Source organism: Arachis duranensis, chromosome 7, assembly GCF_000817695.3.
Source record: "Arachis duranensis cultivar V14167 chromosome 7, aradu.V14167.gnm2.J7QH, whole genome shotgun sequence".
In the NCBI taxonomy this organism is placed as follows: Eukaryota; Viridiplantae; Streptophyta; class Magnoliopsida; order Fabales; family Fabaceae; genus Arachis; species Arachis duranensis.
Window position 1 is genome coordinate 73,376,517 of NC_029778.3, and position 16,816 is coordinate 73,393,332.

General features: G+C 36.8%; 1 protein-coding gene across 1 annotated transcript in view; it reads right to left on the minus strand.

Annotated features, from left to right (window-relative positions):
• Window positions 1-15,886, minus strand: part of LOC107459846 (protein SRG1-like) — a 22,804-nt gene extending 6,918 nt beyond the window's left edge. Inside the window, exons 1-3 of the mRNA XM_016078136.3 lie at window positions 15,601-15,886; window positions 12,965-13,212; window positions 11,670-11,997 (exon numbers count right to left, since the gene is read on the minus strand). Coding sequence (XP_015933622.1) covers window positions 11,670-11,997; window positions 12,965-13,212; window positions 15,601-15,861 — 837 coding nt within the window. The 5' untranslated portion in view covers window positions 15,862-15,886. The remainder of the gene's footprint in view (window positions 1-11,669; window positions 11,998-12,964; window positions 13,213-15,600) is intronic.
• Between the last annotated feature and the right edge of the window lie 930 nt (window positions 15,887-16,816).

The following is a 16,816-nucleotide window of genomic DNA, read 5'->3' on the forward strand; positions in this document are numbered from 1 at the left end:
TTTTTCTTACATATTCATGCATTTCCTATTTGATTCATGACACCTATGCATTGATTCCTCTTTTATTGACTTCACTTTGGGGCATTTTGTCCCCTTTTTATTATTTTCTTTCTTTTTCTTCCCTTTTTTTTTTCTTTCTTTTTCTATTCCTTTTTTTTCTATTCTTTTGTTTTTTTTTTCATTTTCTCTTTTATTTCTCTTTTCTTTTTCTTTTCATTTCTTTTTCTTTGTCAACTATATACAAAAGCATCAATGCATAAGGTCTATTAATTTAATCAATACATGAGTATGTACCCAATTCCTAAACATGAAAGTGTACTACCCCTTTTATCCCATCCAATGTTCCCAAGCCTCACCAACTTGAATAGTAAACACTCTCACTAGCCTAGGCCAATCAAAGATCCAAACAAGGACTTTTATTGGTTTTCCGCCTTGGCTTGTAATGTGCTAAATTGAAAATAAGTTGGTTAAGCATAGGCTCAAAATTGGCTAACAATGGAGAATAAAAGGTTGGCTATTTGGGTAAGTGGCTAAGGAAGTAATGGCCTCAATCATACAAATGCATAAATACAAGAAATAAATGGACATATAGAATCAAGCAAATCAAGGATTACAATCATAGAAGGAGAACAAATTCACACAAGAATGGGAAATAAGTGGTTATAAAATGTAACCACATCAATAGGCTCAAGTCTCACAAGCTTGTGTTCTTAGTTCAATACATGTTTCACAAAATAAGTAATTCAAGCAAGTTTCACCAACAATTTTCTTTTTTTTTTCTTTCAATCAATTGGGTTAATGCCGTATATTTAAACTTCTTGGAAACTTTCAATGTTTGACTAGGCATTGTTGTGATTGAAAAATTCAAAAATTTTCTTAGTTCACCCTTTTCTTTTACTTAAAATCAATTTCTTATGCAAAAAGGGTGACTAAGTATTTTGCAATTCAAGTATGATTTCTAATCACAACCACAAAAAAAAAACAAAGGTAAACAAGATGTATAAAGAAGAATCCAACTAAAAGTACGGAATCTATCATCCAAAACATCTAAAAAAAAATATCCAAAAAGCATCAAAATATCTAAAATCCAAAATAAGCAATAAAAGTGTCCAAAGCAAACTAGAAATGCATCAAAATATATACAAAAATGTGCAAGATAAGAACTAGGCCGAAGATTCACCGGTTCCCAAATAATGCTACCGGTGCCCTCCCCACACTTAAAACCAAGCATCGTCCTCGATGCTAAACCGGAGGATCAGTGGGAGGTGCAACGATAGGCTCTGGCTCGGGCTGTGGCTGTGGGACCGGCTCCTCATGAGTCTGCGGTGGCTCTGTAATGTCAGGGGCATCCTGCTGGGTGGATCAGTGGATGATGAAGGGGGTGCAGCTGTAGAGGATGATGGGGCAGCTGTAGGGGCTGATGGTGAAGGTGTCCCCACGACAGCTCTAGCCCGAGAGCGGCGTCTAGCAGGTGGTTTCTCATGCACCCAACCACCCCAGGGGATAGTAACCTCCCTGTCATCTGCATCAGGGGGCGGTGGTCGCACATCATCATCTCGCCACGGGACATCAGCTAGGGCCGCCATACTCGTGACCAAGGTAGGAAATGGAAGTAGGCCACGAATATGCGCCCGCCACATACACTGTCTGATCAGTCTAGGGAAGGAGACCTCCTTCCCCTCCATAACACACCCAATCAGTAGAAGCATCTCCATAGGAATCTCAGAGAAGTGGGTGGTGGGAAGGACATAGCAAGCAAAGATCATCTGCCAAGTCCTGGCCTCCCTAGTCAAATGAGTAAACAACATCCCCTTAGGCTTGGTGTTGCCCGCATCCATAACCCATGCAGCATGCGGTATCCCAATCACGCGCCGAAGCGCCTCATAGTCAAAAGTCATGGTATGGATGGCTATCTCAGCCTGCTGATGGGCACACAGGTCATCCGGAATGTGTCGGCAATGTAATGCCTCCTCAATGGCAGTCTCGGTGATCATAATCTCTCTACCCCGCACCTGAACCGAATCTAATGTCAGACGGAAGAAGTTGCAGTAGAATTCCTTCACCCAAGATACATTGATATCCCCCAAATCCCGATCAACAAAGTCAATACCCAACTCAAGGATCTGACCGGTAATAGACCGTCTCACATCAGTAGAGAGGAGCAACTTTTTCTCAATGTTCAGCTTTGTAGTTCGATATTTGGAAAATCGAAGCTCACGGTAAAGGTTAGGGAATTTGTCTGGATTGGTAGAAGGTAATTGCTGATTTTCCTTGTCTACATCATTTAGCGGATTCTTGGCATAATTCTTGTAGATGGAAGGAATGGAGGGGGTAGAGTGTTTTCTCTTCTTGGAGGTAGTGGCTATGGCTTTGCCCTTATCCGACATCCTGAAAAATATGATAGAATATATAAAACATTTAGCATGTAGCAAAGAAGGCATGTTCAGGATACAATAATCAAAGAATAATCATGATGTTGCAATGAATATGCAAAAGTGAACAAGTAAACCAAGAAAGCAAGCTTCATTAAAATCAACAACTCATATTCAAAAGGCAATAATATCATCATATTTTTGAAAGAATTGTTAAAAGGGGGTTAAAGGTGAGCGGAAGTTAGATGGTTAAAGAAATTAGTGAGTTAGAAAAGTGGATTAGTGATATGATGATATTTATGCATAATGAAAAGAAAAGATATGGTTCATGTTCACCATGATTGTGCAAATCCGGGAAGTCAAAAGGAAATAGAAAGTTGCCCAAATTTGAAATAAAGCTCAAAATGAAACTAATTTCCTTGAAAATCGGGCGGCATTCCGGCGTAAAATTGGGCGTTCCCGGATAGCAAATTAGCATAGAAAACAACATCAAGTAAGTACAGCAACAATTGTATAGTATTCAGGCAGCAAGAAATGCACAAAATCATTCCAAAAATCAGCATACAACATCCAAATAAGCAGACAGCAAATTATGCACGAACGGAGCACTTATCAGGCCTAGAATCCTCTATCCAGCCCTAGCTACCTAACCGCAATTATTTCTATCTAACCTAACATACAAAGTTCTAAGTCTAACTAACTAACATGCAATTAGAATGATTAACAGAAACGAATAATATAGAAAAGAAAAAACAGAAAAAGATAACAGAAATGGAGCAGGAACCTGGGAGCAGAGAGGAACTAAGAAAGGCAAGGAAACTGGGGAGGCGGAATAGTGCCAGGAACTGCGCCGCCGTGGACGGTGGCGGGGAGTGGCAGAAAAGGAGTGGCGGTGGGGGCTGCCGACACTGTGGCGGACAGACAGAGATAGGGAATGACTTAAAGAGAAAGAATGGTGAGTGGGTTGGTTGAGAGTCGCCGGTGGTAATGGTGGAACGGCGGCGGTAAAGGCCGCGGACAACGGTGAGACTGAGAGACGGAAGTGGAGAGAGGGTGAGTGGAGGAGAGAGAGAAGGTTGGTGGGAACAGTGGCGGAGGTAGGTAGTGCGGCGGCGGCCGGCGCTGCTACTGCAACGGACGTTGGAGGAGAGAAAACGAAGAAGATGAAATTGGGGAGAGGGAGAAGTGCGCTGCGGCGCAACGCTCTTCGCGTCTTAGGGTTATCCCTATTTTTAAATCGACGCGCGTGCGCCACCTGCGCGTCCGCGTCCCTTGATGAAACTTGGGACCTACGCGTGCGCGTACAACACGCTCGAACGTGGATGAGCACATTAGGAAGGGACGTGTGCGCGCACGCGTGCAAGGAGTTGGGCTAGAAAAGTTTGCCTACTCCTTAGTAATAGCCTCACGAAGGCTACGACCTTACTTTCAAGCTCACACAATAAGAGTCCGTACGAACCAACCCATGAAGCAAATCCTCCAAAAGACGGATGTTGCAGGGAGAATGGTTCAATGGGCGATAGAGCTCTCCGAGATACGAAACTCGGACGGCGATCAAAGCTCAATGCCTCGCTGACTTCGTCGCAGAATACGCAGGGGATCAGGAGGAAAAACCAACTACATGGGAACTCTACGTAGATGGATCCTCCAACAAAATGGGAAGCGGTGCAGGCATAATATTGGTAGATGAAAGAGGAACCCAGATAGAGGTTTCCTTAAAATTTGAATTTCCAGCTTCGAACAATCAGGCAGAATACGAAGCCTTGATTGCTGGATTGAAGCTGGCAGAAGAAGTCGGTGCTACAAAGGTGATGATATACAGCGACTCACAGGTGGTGACCTCCCAGATAAGTGGAGAATATCAGGCAAAGGACCCAAACATGAAGAGGTACTTGGACAAAACTCTGGAACACCTCGGGCATTTTGCAGAAACCGAGGTTAAACACATAACTCGGGACTTAAACAGCAGAGCAGATGCCCTATCCAAGTTAGCAAGTACCAAACCAGGAGGGAACAATAGAAGCTTGATTCAAGAAACCCTCCAAGAACCCTCAGTAGCAAAAACAGAAGATAAGCAAGAAGTACTTGAGGTAGTCGGTCTAGACCTCGGATGGATGAACCCCCTAGTCGAATACATGAAATTCGACATCCTCCCTAAAGAGGAAAAAGAAGCTAAACAGATCCGAAGGGAAGCACAACACTACACCTTGGTGAGAAATATCCTCTACAGAAGGGGGATATCGACACCGTTGTTAAAATGCGTACCGACCTCAAGAACCGCCGAGGTATTGGAGGAAGTACATAGTGGGATCTGCGGAAACCATCTTGGAGCAAGGTCACTAGCCAGGAAAGTAATCCGAGCTGGATTCTACTGGCCAACCTTGCAGAAAGATGCCACAGAATTTGTGAAAAAGTGTCAACCATGCCAGATGCATGCAAATTTCCACGTAGCTCCACCAGAAGAGCTCATCAGTATCACTTCTCCATGGCCTTTTGCAAAATGGGGGATGGATTTGTTAGGTCCTTTTCCCCAAGCACCAGGATAAGTCAAATACCTGATCGTGGGGATAGATTACTTCACAAAGTGGATAGAAGCAGAACCATTGGCCACCATCACCGCTCAAAGAAGTCGCAGGTTCCTCTACAAAAATATCATCACAAGATATGGAATACCTTACTCCATCACTACGGATAATGGAACCCAATTCACCGATGCTACCTTCAGAAGCTTAGTAGCCAGTATGAAAATCAAACATCAGTTCACCTCGGTGGAGCACCCACAAGCCAATGGGCAAGCCGAGGCAGCCAACAAAGTCATACTGGCAGGGCTAAAGAAGAGATTGCAAGAAGCAAAAGGAGCTTGGGCTGAAGAGCTCCCTCAGGTGCTATGGGCTTATAGGACAACCCTCCAATCCGCCACGGGAGAAACACCTTTCCGACTATTTTATGGCATAGAAGCCATGATACCAATAGAAATCAATGAGCAAAGCCCAAGGGTAATTCTCCACGATGAGGTCGGAAACATACGGGGACACAAAGAGGAGCTCAACTTGCTCCCCGAAGTCCGAGAAGACGCCCGGATAAGAGAAGCAGCATTGAAACAAAGGATGACTACAAGGTACAACAAAAAAGTCATTCGAAGAACATTTTCCCCGGATGACTTGGTCTTAATCAGAAATGACATTGGAGTCAACAAATCAGGAGAAGGAAAGCTCGCCGCAAATTGGAAGGGACCATACAAAGTCAATGAAGTTTTAGGACCATACAAAATTAGTGAGGTCCTAGGAAAAGGCTACTACAAGGTGACCGACTTGAACGACACCGAGTTACTTAGGTCGTGGCATGCTTGTAATATGAAAAGGTACTACAGTTAAAAGCGAACTCTACTCCCAGATGTACTCTTTTCCCAGCTTCATGATTTTTTCCCAAAAGGGTTTTTTCTGAAGAAGGGTTTTTAACGAGGCATCATAGTAGAGACTAAGGGAAAATAGGCTATAAAAACCCTTAGTAGCAAGAAGGTACCTCCCCAATAAATAAAGATCTTTTTCATCTACAATATCTCTTATAAAATCCTTTTTATTTTTTCTAAGTCTTTCTACGAAACGCGCCGACTTAAACTCGACAAAACGTGAAAATCCCATGAACCGACCTAGATGGTCGTCAGGATAAAACGACGAGGTACAAGTCGGTGTAAAGAGGTTATATGAGTTGATCGTAAAAACTCGGGAACAATCCGACTCATAAGTCGAAATGAAAACCCGAGTAGAAAAGCTCGGAAATACTCCAACCCGTAAATCGGAGCGAAGGACCGAGTAGAAGAAAAACGTATCGCAAAAATAACCTAAGTCATAAGAACTCGCTAAAACAAAGTCGAGTATAGGGGATAACAAAAAGAGATTGGAAAACCTAGGAAAAGTTTAAAGGCTGTCTCAAAAAGTCCTTAAACAAAAAGCTTAGAAAAACAAACAAGCCAAAAGGAAAGATTTTTAAGAAAAGATCAAGGGAACTTCAACCAAAAAGCATACACGCATAAGGTAATCTAAACCCTTATCCAAAAAGGGTATTTTTTTTTTAATATTTTGTTTACGGCCCGGGAAGGCCAAAAGAAATTGTTCAACCAACACCACCAAAAACAAATAAATAAAGAGTTTAAAAACGGGGGGCCCACAGGCCGGACCCCCAAATAGCCACAGATCATTTTTTAGGAAGAAGAGTAGACGGATCACCACCACCGGAGTCAGGAGGAGTGCCACCAGAAGCATCCATGGGAGATGAAGAGATCGGAGGAACCACTGAAGAACTCGGAGCATCTTTAGAACGAGGAGGAGACTCAATAATCCTCTGCCCCCGAGTCTTCAACTCTGACTCAGAAACGATTACGGGGGCAGGAGGATCTACAATGGCACCGTCAATAACAACTTTGTCGGGATGTAAAGGAGAAAGATCCAAGTCGGGAGCAATAACTCTGACCTTCTCCAGGAAGATCCTCCAAGACTCCTCGGCACCATCAGCAATAGAGTCCTCCAACTCCTCATATGCTTTCCGAGAATTCAACAGGTCAGTCTTCACAGACACAAGATCTTTGAATAAGCTTTGATAGCTGGCCTGCACTGTTTTCCTCAGATCCATCTCCATGTTGCATTGGGCCTGCAAAGCCTTCCCTTTCTCCCGGAGGGTATCTCTCTCCTCCCTCAGCTTGGCAATTTCCTTCCTCAACTCTCCCTCATGCTCTTGATATGCACAAAGCCTTCCTTCCAGCTCCTCGACCCTCGAGGTCATCCCTAAAGAGCTGAGAGGAGCCTTCTCAAAAATATCCAAGAGCTTCCCACAGACCCCCGCCGCTTTGAGACTCTCCTCGATCATAGTGGTAAGGTGGCTCCGAACAGACATATCATCCATGCCTATACGAGCATGAGGATAGATATTCTTTCGGACGAATGCAAGAGCATCCGCCTTAACCTCCCCAGAAGAACCAGACTCTAAGGTCTTGCGCTTCTTGGGATCAGGGGAAGGTCGGACGACGGGGGGCGGCTGAGAGGGAGCTGAAGAAGAAATCACCATGGGATTGGAAAGAGTCCCAACGTTCCGAGGAGGAGGAGGAGGAGAGATAACCCTGGCACCACCAGACCGAGCGTGAGACTTAGCTTTAGCCTCCTGGACCCTCTGGAAAGATTCTTGAGCATTTGTCTTTGCCATTTCTGAAAAAGAAAACAATAGCTAAAGAATCAAACAAGTCGGAATGATCAGTTAACAAGTCGGGAATCTAACAGACAAGAGAAAACTACCTAGCTGTGATTGCATAAAAGTCGGAGACCCTTGGAGAAACTTTTTAGTATCCAAATATGGGGCCCTCCCGCACACTTCTCGGAGGAACCCCACGACGGCAGCCTCTACTTCATCCAGGTCATCCAGACCATATTTCTCACAAGGGGAGGCCTCCAGCCAGTATAAGGGAAAGCGAGGAGAAGAATTATCATCCAGAAAAAAGGGGCGATGACCCTCTACAGCTTGCACTTTGAAAAAGAAATTTTTAAAGTCATGAAAGGATTCATCAAAAAGAGTAAAAATCCTCCGACCTTGTATGGCTCGGAAGGAAACCCATTGTTGTTTATTGTTCAGCCCACTAAAAGGCTTGGTCATATGAAAAAGATGGAAAAAGATTTTCAGAGAGGTCGGGAAATCCAGAGCATGGCTAATAAATTGATAAATTTTCAAGAAACCCGAAGAGTTGGGGTGAAGCTGGGTAGGGGCAACCCGACAATGCTGCAAAACAGACATCTCAAAATCTGAAAAGGGTAGAAAGACGCCCAGACGGGTGATCATGCACTCATACATAAAGAAGAAATGGGGAGCCGTTTCGTTGGCTCTCCCATGACAAACTCGGTCCTCTGAACCAGGGACAAGCAATTCATACTTAAGCTCATCCTCATCTGAAGTACAGAGCCGGTGGTGGGTGCGAAGATGAGTAATAAACTCCGCATCAACCAACGGCTCCTCCCCTAGAACAGTAACATCGACCCAATCTATGGAGGCCATTTTCTTTCTCTAAGGAAGAATGAGGAAACCTACAAAGGGAAAAAGAAAAGAAAAAATCAAAAACAAAGGTCTCTAGAGAGGAGAAAAAGGAACCAAGCAAAAGTCCACAAACCTATTTCTCTACAAAGTAAAGTCAATACGAAAAGTGCGACGAAGAAAAAAGAAAAGCTAACCTTTATCCGAAAGTGAAGGTTGGAAGAAGCAGAAGTCTCCAAACGCAAGAATGCAGCACGAACAAAGAAAGAAGAAGTTTGAAAGATTGCAGAAACGGAAAAATGAAAGAGAGGGAAAGTATTTATAAACATACTAAGGGGCATAATGGTAAAAGCGGAGCAGTCATTAATGAGAGTGCACCGTTACCAAAGCCATCAATCCCTAAGTGCATCCCTAACGGACATGACGCTTGAATAGACGTAACTGTCAGAAACGAAAGGTCGCGAAAATCACGTCGGTTTAAAAACCCGTGTTTCCTCCAAGAAAGTCGGCTACGACCCCGAGTAAAATACTCGGACCCAAGTCTTATACAGATCTTGGGCTCGAGTAGGGGCACTGTTCATACCCTGGCCCAATAATAAAGGCCCAGGTCCAAATAAAAGGCCTAATCCGAAGGATTAAGCCTAGCTAAGCACCGACCTTCATATAAGAAGTCGGTGCTGACTACGACTTACTCTAAAGAAGTCGGACATGAGATTAGCTGGCAGATAATCACTCATTCAAATGAGTAACCGCCCCTAAAATCTCTCTAAACCGCTTCATCAAGCCATATCTTAACCTCCCTAAGATAAAGGGATGGTTATCACCCAAAAGATACGGCACTACTCCAACGGTGGTTATTGGCTCACCACTATAAATACACTGACACCCCTCAGGTATCTCTAAGCCCAATACTCTTTAGACCTACTAACACCCTTGTTAACTTAGGCATCGGAGTGTCTTTGCAGGTACCACCCCCCATTCATTCGCGTATACAAGTCGGAAGGAGACTCCAGCATACGAACCAGCTCGGAGACTACCATCCGCGGACGATTGGGCCAACTAGCGCCATCTATTCTATTAATCTCCGGTTACCCACCGTAACAATATCCTTTTTTTTTTTTTCTTTTGCAGACGCATTCATTATTTATTTATTTATTTATTTTTCTCTTTTGGAACGGTAGTAGTGTGCATTTAACACATGGTTTTGGTATTATAGACAATTTTTTCCAATTTGGACCTTGCCCCAATTTTTAGAGATACTTTTTGGCTCGATAAAGTAAGAAAAGACAAAGAAAATTTATATCATAATTCTACTGGGACCTTATTCTTATATATTGTATGCAGCGATAAATCCAAAACCATATATAGTGGTGGGGCAAAAATATATAAGGATAATTTTTTTAATATATAGTGTCATCAAATCTTTAATAAATTATTAACGCATAAAAAGAATTAATTTAAAATATAATTTCTTTTACCTATATTATTCTTAAACAACATCATTCAACTATTTATTATTATTATTTTCTATTTATCAATTACGAAGTCTACTTATTATAATATTTATTGTATAAAAATTATCTTAAGCAAATTAGGTGCTAAAGATAGAAGACCATTTAAACGTGTTAAAATAAACAAATAAAACATAATAATAAAATAAATAATAATATATTAATATAGATGAAATACTTTATTATTTGAATCATTCTTTCTGTTAAAAGAAAATCAATTATATTTAGGAAAGTTAATTTAAAACTTTTTAATTTAATTAACTAACTAGTATTTTAAATTTGACATCATAATTTATTCTTTTTTTATTGATTTGATATATTTATTTATTTATTTATTTTTAGTTTCGATGCAAATCAAATTTTAAAAGATAACTTATTATATAAACTTAAATTTTTTTAATATAAAACTTAAAAAATTAAAGGAAAAAAAATTGGTATAAGCATTATTGTTGGAATTATCAAAATGTTATGTTTTGGTCATACTGCAATACATTACCATCAGATTTATCCAACGGTAAATTTGGTCTAATTTTAAAATATGTGTCCTTCTCCCCTCACTTTCAAGCACACCCTTCTCTCTTTCTCATTCTCTTCTCTCTTCTCTCTTTCCTACAACTACCATTGGCAATTCCTCTAGCCACCCTCCATTAGTGCTGCTCATCTCCATTTTCCTTCAAAGTCAGCGTCAAATTTCCTGTATTGTATTTCATTGTCTCAAATAGAATTGTTCCCTTTATCTCGGCCACCGTTGAAAAAGGAACCATGAGGATTTTCAAACGCCTGTATCGTGTTTCATTGTCTCAAACGCCTCAGGGTAAAAGGAACCATGAGGATTTTCACTAAGGTTCTTCACATCACTACCAAGAAATTTTCTTGTGGTGAAGATAAATTCTTCACTACTCCTTCCACAATTTTTATCGTTTGCGACTGCTTTGTAATTTGTGATTTTTTTTTTCAAATTGAACTCTCTCTCATATTTGGATATCATTCATTATAGAATGTTAAAGGATTTTGGATTGAAAAGTTATCTATTTTAGTGCTTGAGTTTTTTATGCAAGTTATTTATTAGAATTTTAAGTTTTAGTGATCTTAATATTAGTTTTATGTTGTGGTTAGTTTACACTATGTTTGTGGTTTGCTGTGTTGCTTCTTTGGTTTGTCTCTGGAACATATTCCAGTATTACAATTGAACTGAGATGCATTATAAATTATATATTATATATGCATGTGGCACATCTTTCTTAATTTAGACTAGCATTTTGTTATTATTGTATTAAATTAAGTATTGTTTGGTATAAAATGGTAATTATAGATTTGTTGGCACATCTTATTTTTCATTAAATTTACTGTCGATTAAATGGTATAAAATGGTAATCATAAATTAAAGTTTAAGTTTTCCTTCAAATTTACTGTCGATTAACTCCACCGGTAAATATTAATTTAATTATTGATAATAAAAAATATATTACCGTCATATTTATTGGAAGAAAAATTCGATAATAACAAATCCCAGAATTTCACAATTAAAAGTTTATATCTGCTAGTAATTAGTAACTGACAAAAAAATCCGCCGATAAATAATTACCAACGAGATTTATATTGTCAGATTTATTCTGTCACTAAATTCGACGATAAACAGATTATCGACAAATGTTTTTAGTAAATTCACCAATAAATTCGATAGTATTCGACGATTTTTTGTCACTAATGAGTATTATCATTTTTATCAAGTTGATAATTGATGTTATAAATTTAATATGGTTGGGTCTATTACCTCTAATATGTCCCCAATGTTGATGACAAAGGCATTAGATAATGGTTTAACAGGAACCCATTTTCCATTATCCTTTCTTATCTGCAATCCTTCAACTTCATTGGCTTGTAGGAGTATAGTTAGACCAACTGCATCCGAATGTGGTGTGAAACCAATAACCTTTTCCGGTTCAGGACATGGAGGATAATAGTTCATCCTCATCATTTGAATTCCATCTTCAAATAATTCTCTCATTTCCTCTTCTTCTATCTTCAAAGCCTTAGCCATTTGGGTAATAATAACTATGGCTAAGTTTTTCAATTCTTGTGAGTAAAGTTCCATAGTTTCTCTACATGGCAAAAGCATCCAGTACACACATACAATTAATGATACTAAAAGTTCACAACTACAATTGTACAATGATATTAAAGGGTGGGAATTATAATAATATTAAATTAATTTGGAAAAAAATTAAAGATAACATTGACATTCATCCCAAATGTTTAAAACAAAAAAGTGATAATTTATTATAAATTTTATTGTGCAACTATGATATGAATAATATCGAATTTAATGATAGTCGGTAGTAATAACACTAGTAAAAACATAATCTTGGAGACAGCAAAGAAAGAATACGGATAGCATGGATTATAACAGAGAAAGAAGATGTGGTAATAATTATTACAAATAAAATTATTTATGCACTTTTTTTTACCGGTTTAAATTTTTAACTAAATAATTCTATAATATAATATTAAATTTTTTATGAATTAAAAATCACATTATTAAAAAATAAAAAAAAGCATTCAAACCAAAAAAAAATATTGTCTAAAGTAATATGTTACAAATAAAATCTTTTACATGTTATTTTTTTTATCAGTAAATATTTTAAAATAAATAATTTCATGACAATAGTAAAAACAAAAAATTAGTTAGAAGGGAAGTAACAAAAACACATTTATATAATAATAAAAATCACCGTACATTTCACACTAACGATCTCAAAAAAATAAATTACACAAATTAGGAGGAAAAAATATTTTAATTATAGTAAATAATTATGTGATGGAGAAGACAATATTACTTCCGTTAGAAAAACTTTAATCTTATGTCGTCTGAGCCTAAAAATTTATAAATAAAAATTTTTTAAATTAAAAATATAACAAAATCTCACTATAGGCAGCTAGAGCTACTTATCATAAAATTCATAATATATTTTCAATCATGACAATTTCATCCATATATAATCACAACTTCAATTTAAAATTAAATATTGTTAAATGGCAATGTGGGAGCACATGCAAATTAAATAAAACCTGAAGGGAAGAGGAAGTTGTGGAAATAAGTGGGGAATTCTCATGTGGTTTGGTAGTGTGAGCATATAGAATATATCAGCCCAATCAAGTTTCTGATCTTCACTCTGAACAAATGCTTGTCCAAACCCTTCCATATTTTCTGGACTTTGCCAATATTTTTTCTTCTCTGACATTGGAAGGTTGAAGAAATCTTGCATCTCCAACTTTACCTTCTCAATCAGACAAGTGCTAACTCCATGGTTTACAAGCTACAATAATAACAAAATTAAATTGATTGTTCATTCTAATTATGAATGAATGAATGAAACGATTGCTTTTATATGAATTGAAAGGAAGAGAATTAAATTTGGTATCATAACTATATAATAATTATTAGTTTGTACAAAAATTCAAATCACTATTTTAAGTGATCACACACATGTCATTTCAACGACTATATTAATTCTTATTACGTATGCGTACACATGATTAATTATTTGGTGTTATAAGGTATTTTATTTCAATATAAATATATATATATAATCGATAGAAGAAAATTAGTTTAATTATTTTATTAGTCTCTATAATTTTATCAAATTTATAATTTAGTCTTTATACTTTTTTTATCCAATTGAGTTCCTATACTGCTTTTAATTTTATAATTAGGTCCTTCTTAATGTAAAAAATGTTATATCACAAATTAAACATATTCATAATTAAAAACCTAATTAGATATTTGCCCGCATATATTTTAGGAGAAATATTCTATTAATTTTAACTTTTTTAATACGAAAATGACTTAATTATAAAACTAAAAAAAATATAAAAACCTAATTAAAAATTTAGTAAAATTATAAAGATTAACAAAATAATTAAACTAAGAAAATTAGTATTCAATTTTTCTTCTTGATGAAATTATTCCCGTTTCTTTATTTATTTCTTTCATAATGAAAATAAAATATATGTTTTCCATTATTAAGACTAGACTTAACTATATATTAGTTAAAAGATAATAGTATTTAACAAATCAAAAACACTGAAAATTCAGTAAAACAAACATAGGAACTTTTCTAAAATCAACCAGAAAAAATCACCTAAAGTGTTAGAAATAAGAGACTAAAGGATTGTGTGTCTATTCAAGTTGTGTGGAATGATACAATATAAAGGGTATTTATAGGTACTAAGAGAATCATAATAATAAAGACGTAATCTCCTATAATAAATATTAAGATATCCTAAATAATACTAATTGATCCTAATTGATCCTAATAATATTCTAACATCCCCCCTCAAACTCAAGTGACAACTTGAGTTTGAAACTTATTTAAAATAACGAAATAAAAAAATGCATAAACTAATAGAACGGATGCAGACGGAACTGCCGGAAGAAAGCGCAGACGGAACTGCCGCTAGTCTGAAGGAAGCGTAGACGGAACTGCCGCTTGTCTGAAGGAAGCGCAGATGGAACTGCCAAAAAGAAACGCAGACGGAATTGTCACAAGAAAACCCAGACGAAACTGCCGTGAGAGAAGGCAGACGTAACTGTCACGAGAAAAGGCTGACGGGACTGCCACGAGAGAATGCAGATGTAACTGCCACGAGAGAACACAGAGAGAACTGCCACGAGAGAAGGCAGACGGAACTGCAGATGGAACTACCACGAGAAAACGCACACGTAACTGCCACGAGAGGACGCAAACATGAGAGAACGCAAATGAAACTGCCGAAAGAGAGCAAAAACTATATGATTTCTTCATGAGAATAGGTAAGCAGCGGATGACAGTGGCACTCAAAATAGGCTAGTCGGTGAGATGAACGAGCATCAAAAGAGTGACAAAAGGGAAAGAATAATGACATCGAAAAAAAAGTGCAAAAACCACGGTGATTTCACCGCAAGGAAAACAACATATCCTCTTCAAGGAGGATACCATGGCTCTGATACCATGTTAGAAACAAGAGACTAAACTGGAGAAAAGATTTGTATGTCTATTCAAGTTGTGTGGAATGATACAATATAAAGGGTATTTATAGGTACTAAGAGAATCATAATAATAAAGACATAATCTCCTATAATAAATATTAAGATATCCTAAATAATACTAATCGATCCTAATTGATCCTAATAATATTCTAACATAAAGAATTGAGGCTTAAATATGAAACGTATGTATTGAGAGGAATAAGAGTATAAGAGAAGAAAATGACGTAAAATTTTGTATAAATAAACACCATTAAGAATAAACGCGCATAAGTTTTTTTTTTAATGATTATTTGAAAAGAGCTAGGATTATTAAAGGACGCCAATATTAAGATAAGTAATTAATTGTTTATAATTTTTTATTATATGTATATATATTTTATTAATCTAATCATTGAATCACATTAATATAAGGTGAAGATTATCTATACTAAATTTCTCTAAATAATACTGTACATCAACAAACATGCATGCAATTGATGAATTCTTATTTTTGTATATTGTTAAAATTAAATTTTTTAGCGATGTCTACAGTACAACACATAAACTTTTAATTCAAAAGTTAATTTTTTTAAAAAAAGTTGCGCAAAATTTTTTTCATTGAACTGCACAGTTTTAAGTGCTACCATTTTTGGAAGGAAGTGAAGTTAAAGAAGTGATAGGGCGTGAGAAAAGAGACCTGAAAGAATCCCCAATGTTTGGAAGCATGATGAAGTTTGGCTAATTCAGAATCTCCATACTCAGTAGAAAGCAATCTCTGCAAATCAATAACTGGAATCTCAAGTGCATGATCAACTTCAGAGATTACCAGATCATGATCTTGTTGTGGCTGAATGTATCTGGGTGGAACACTAGACAATTTTTGTTTGGCTAATTCTTGAACACTTGGCACCAGAATTGATGTCCCAGATGGGTTGTTCTTCTTCAAGGTCACTTCCATGGCTCTAATATTATTATAATACGTATCACCCTTATTCTGAATGCACTTGATGCTAGATTTGCGGAATTTATAGATAGATAGATAGGAATTATTATTGAAGAAAGTTTAAGAGATCAGCAGCATTTTTATTAAAATTTGGTCAATACTTAATCAGTTAAAGAAAAATGAATAATCTTATATTATTGGATGAAATTTCATACCATTAACAAATTACAAAATTTACTGTCCCCTATATCACTTTTTATATTCCTCTTATTATTGTGTGTTAAACTACTGTTAAAAATGGTGACATTTATTTTGTCTAGAGGTCACCAATTTTTTTATTTAAATTAAATAAATATATTATTTACTGATATCTATAAAGCACGCAATATTTAATATGCACAATTAGTCACATCTTAAATATTATGATGACCCAAATTGAATTAAAAGTATATTTTGATAATTAAACATCTAGAATATAACACAACAAAATTTAAATATATTCTGAGTATACTTGAAATATGACACAAAAATAAAAAAGGGTTCTCAATACATACCTAAGATACGTAAATAGGGTCATAGTATTCGAAATCATAATATCCGAGATATACTGAAACGTCCATATATAATGATTGCAGCTGTGATATTCATTTGTTTGTAGAAGATATTAACTAACTAAATACGACATTATACGCAGCCGGAACATTAGATTTCAAGGTTAGTTTTATCTTTTTATTTTGAATAATTAACTAGTTTATATATTTAGACTTTATTAAATTAGTTAACGTGTTAGGTATTTTGAATTAATTAATTAGAAGTTTTATTAAAATATTTATATAATTTTGTTCAATATATTAGGATAATTAATTAGATGTAAGTAGTTAGAGTACTTGTCAAATATTGACATGTTAGATTAGATTATTTTTTCTTTAATTAATTAGTATCGTTGGATTTAGAGTAACTAAAAGATCGT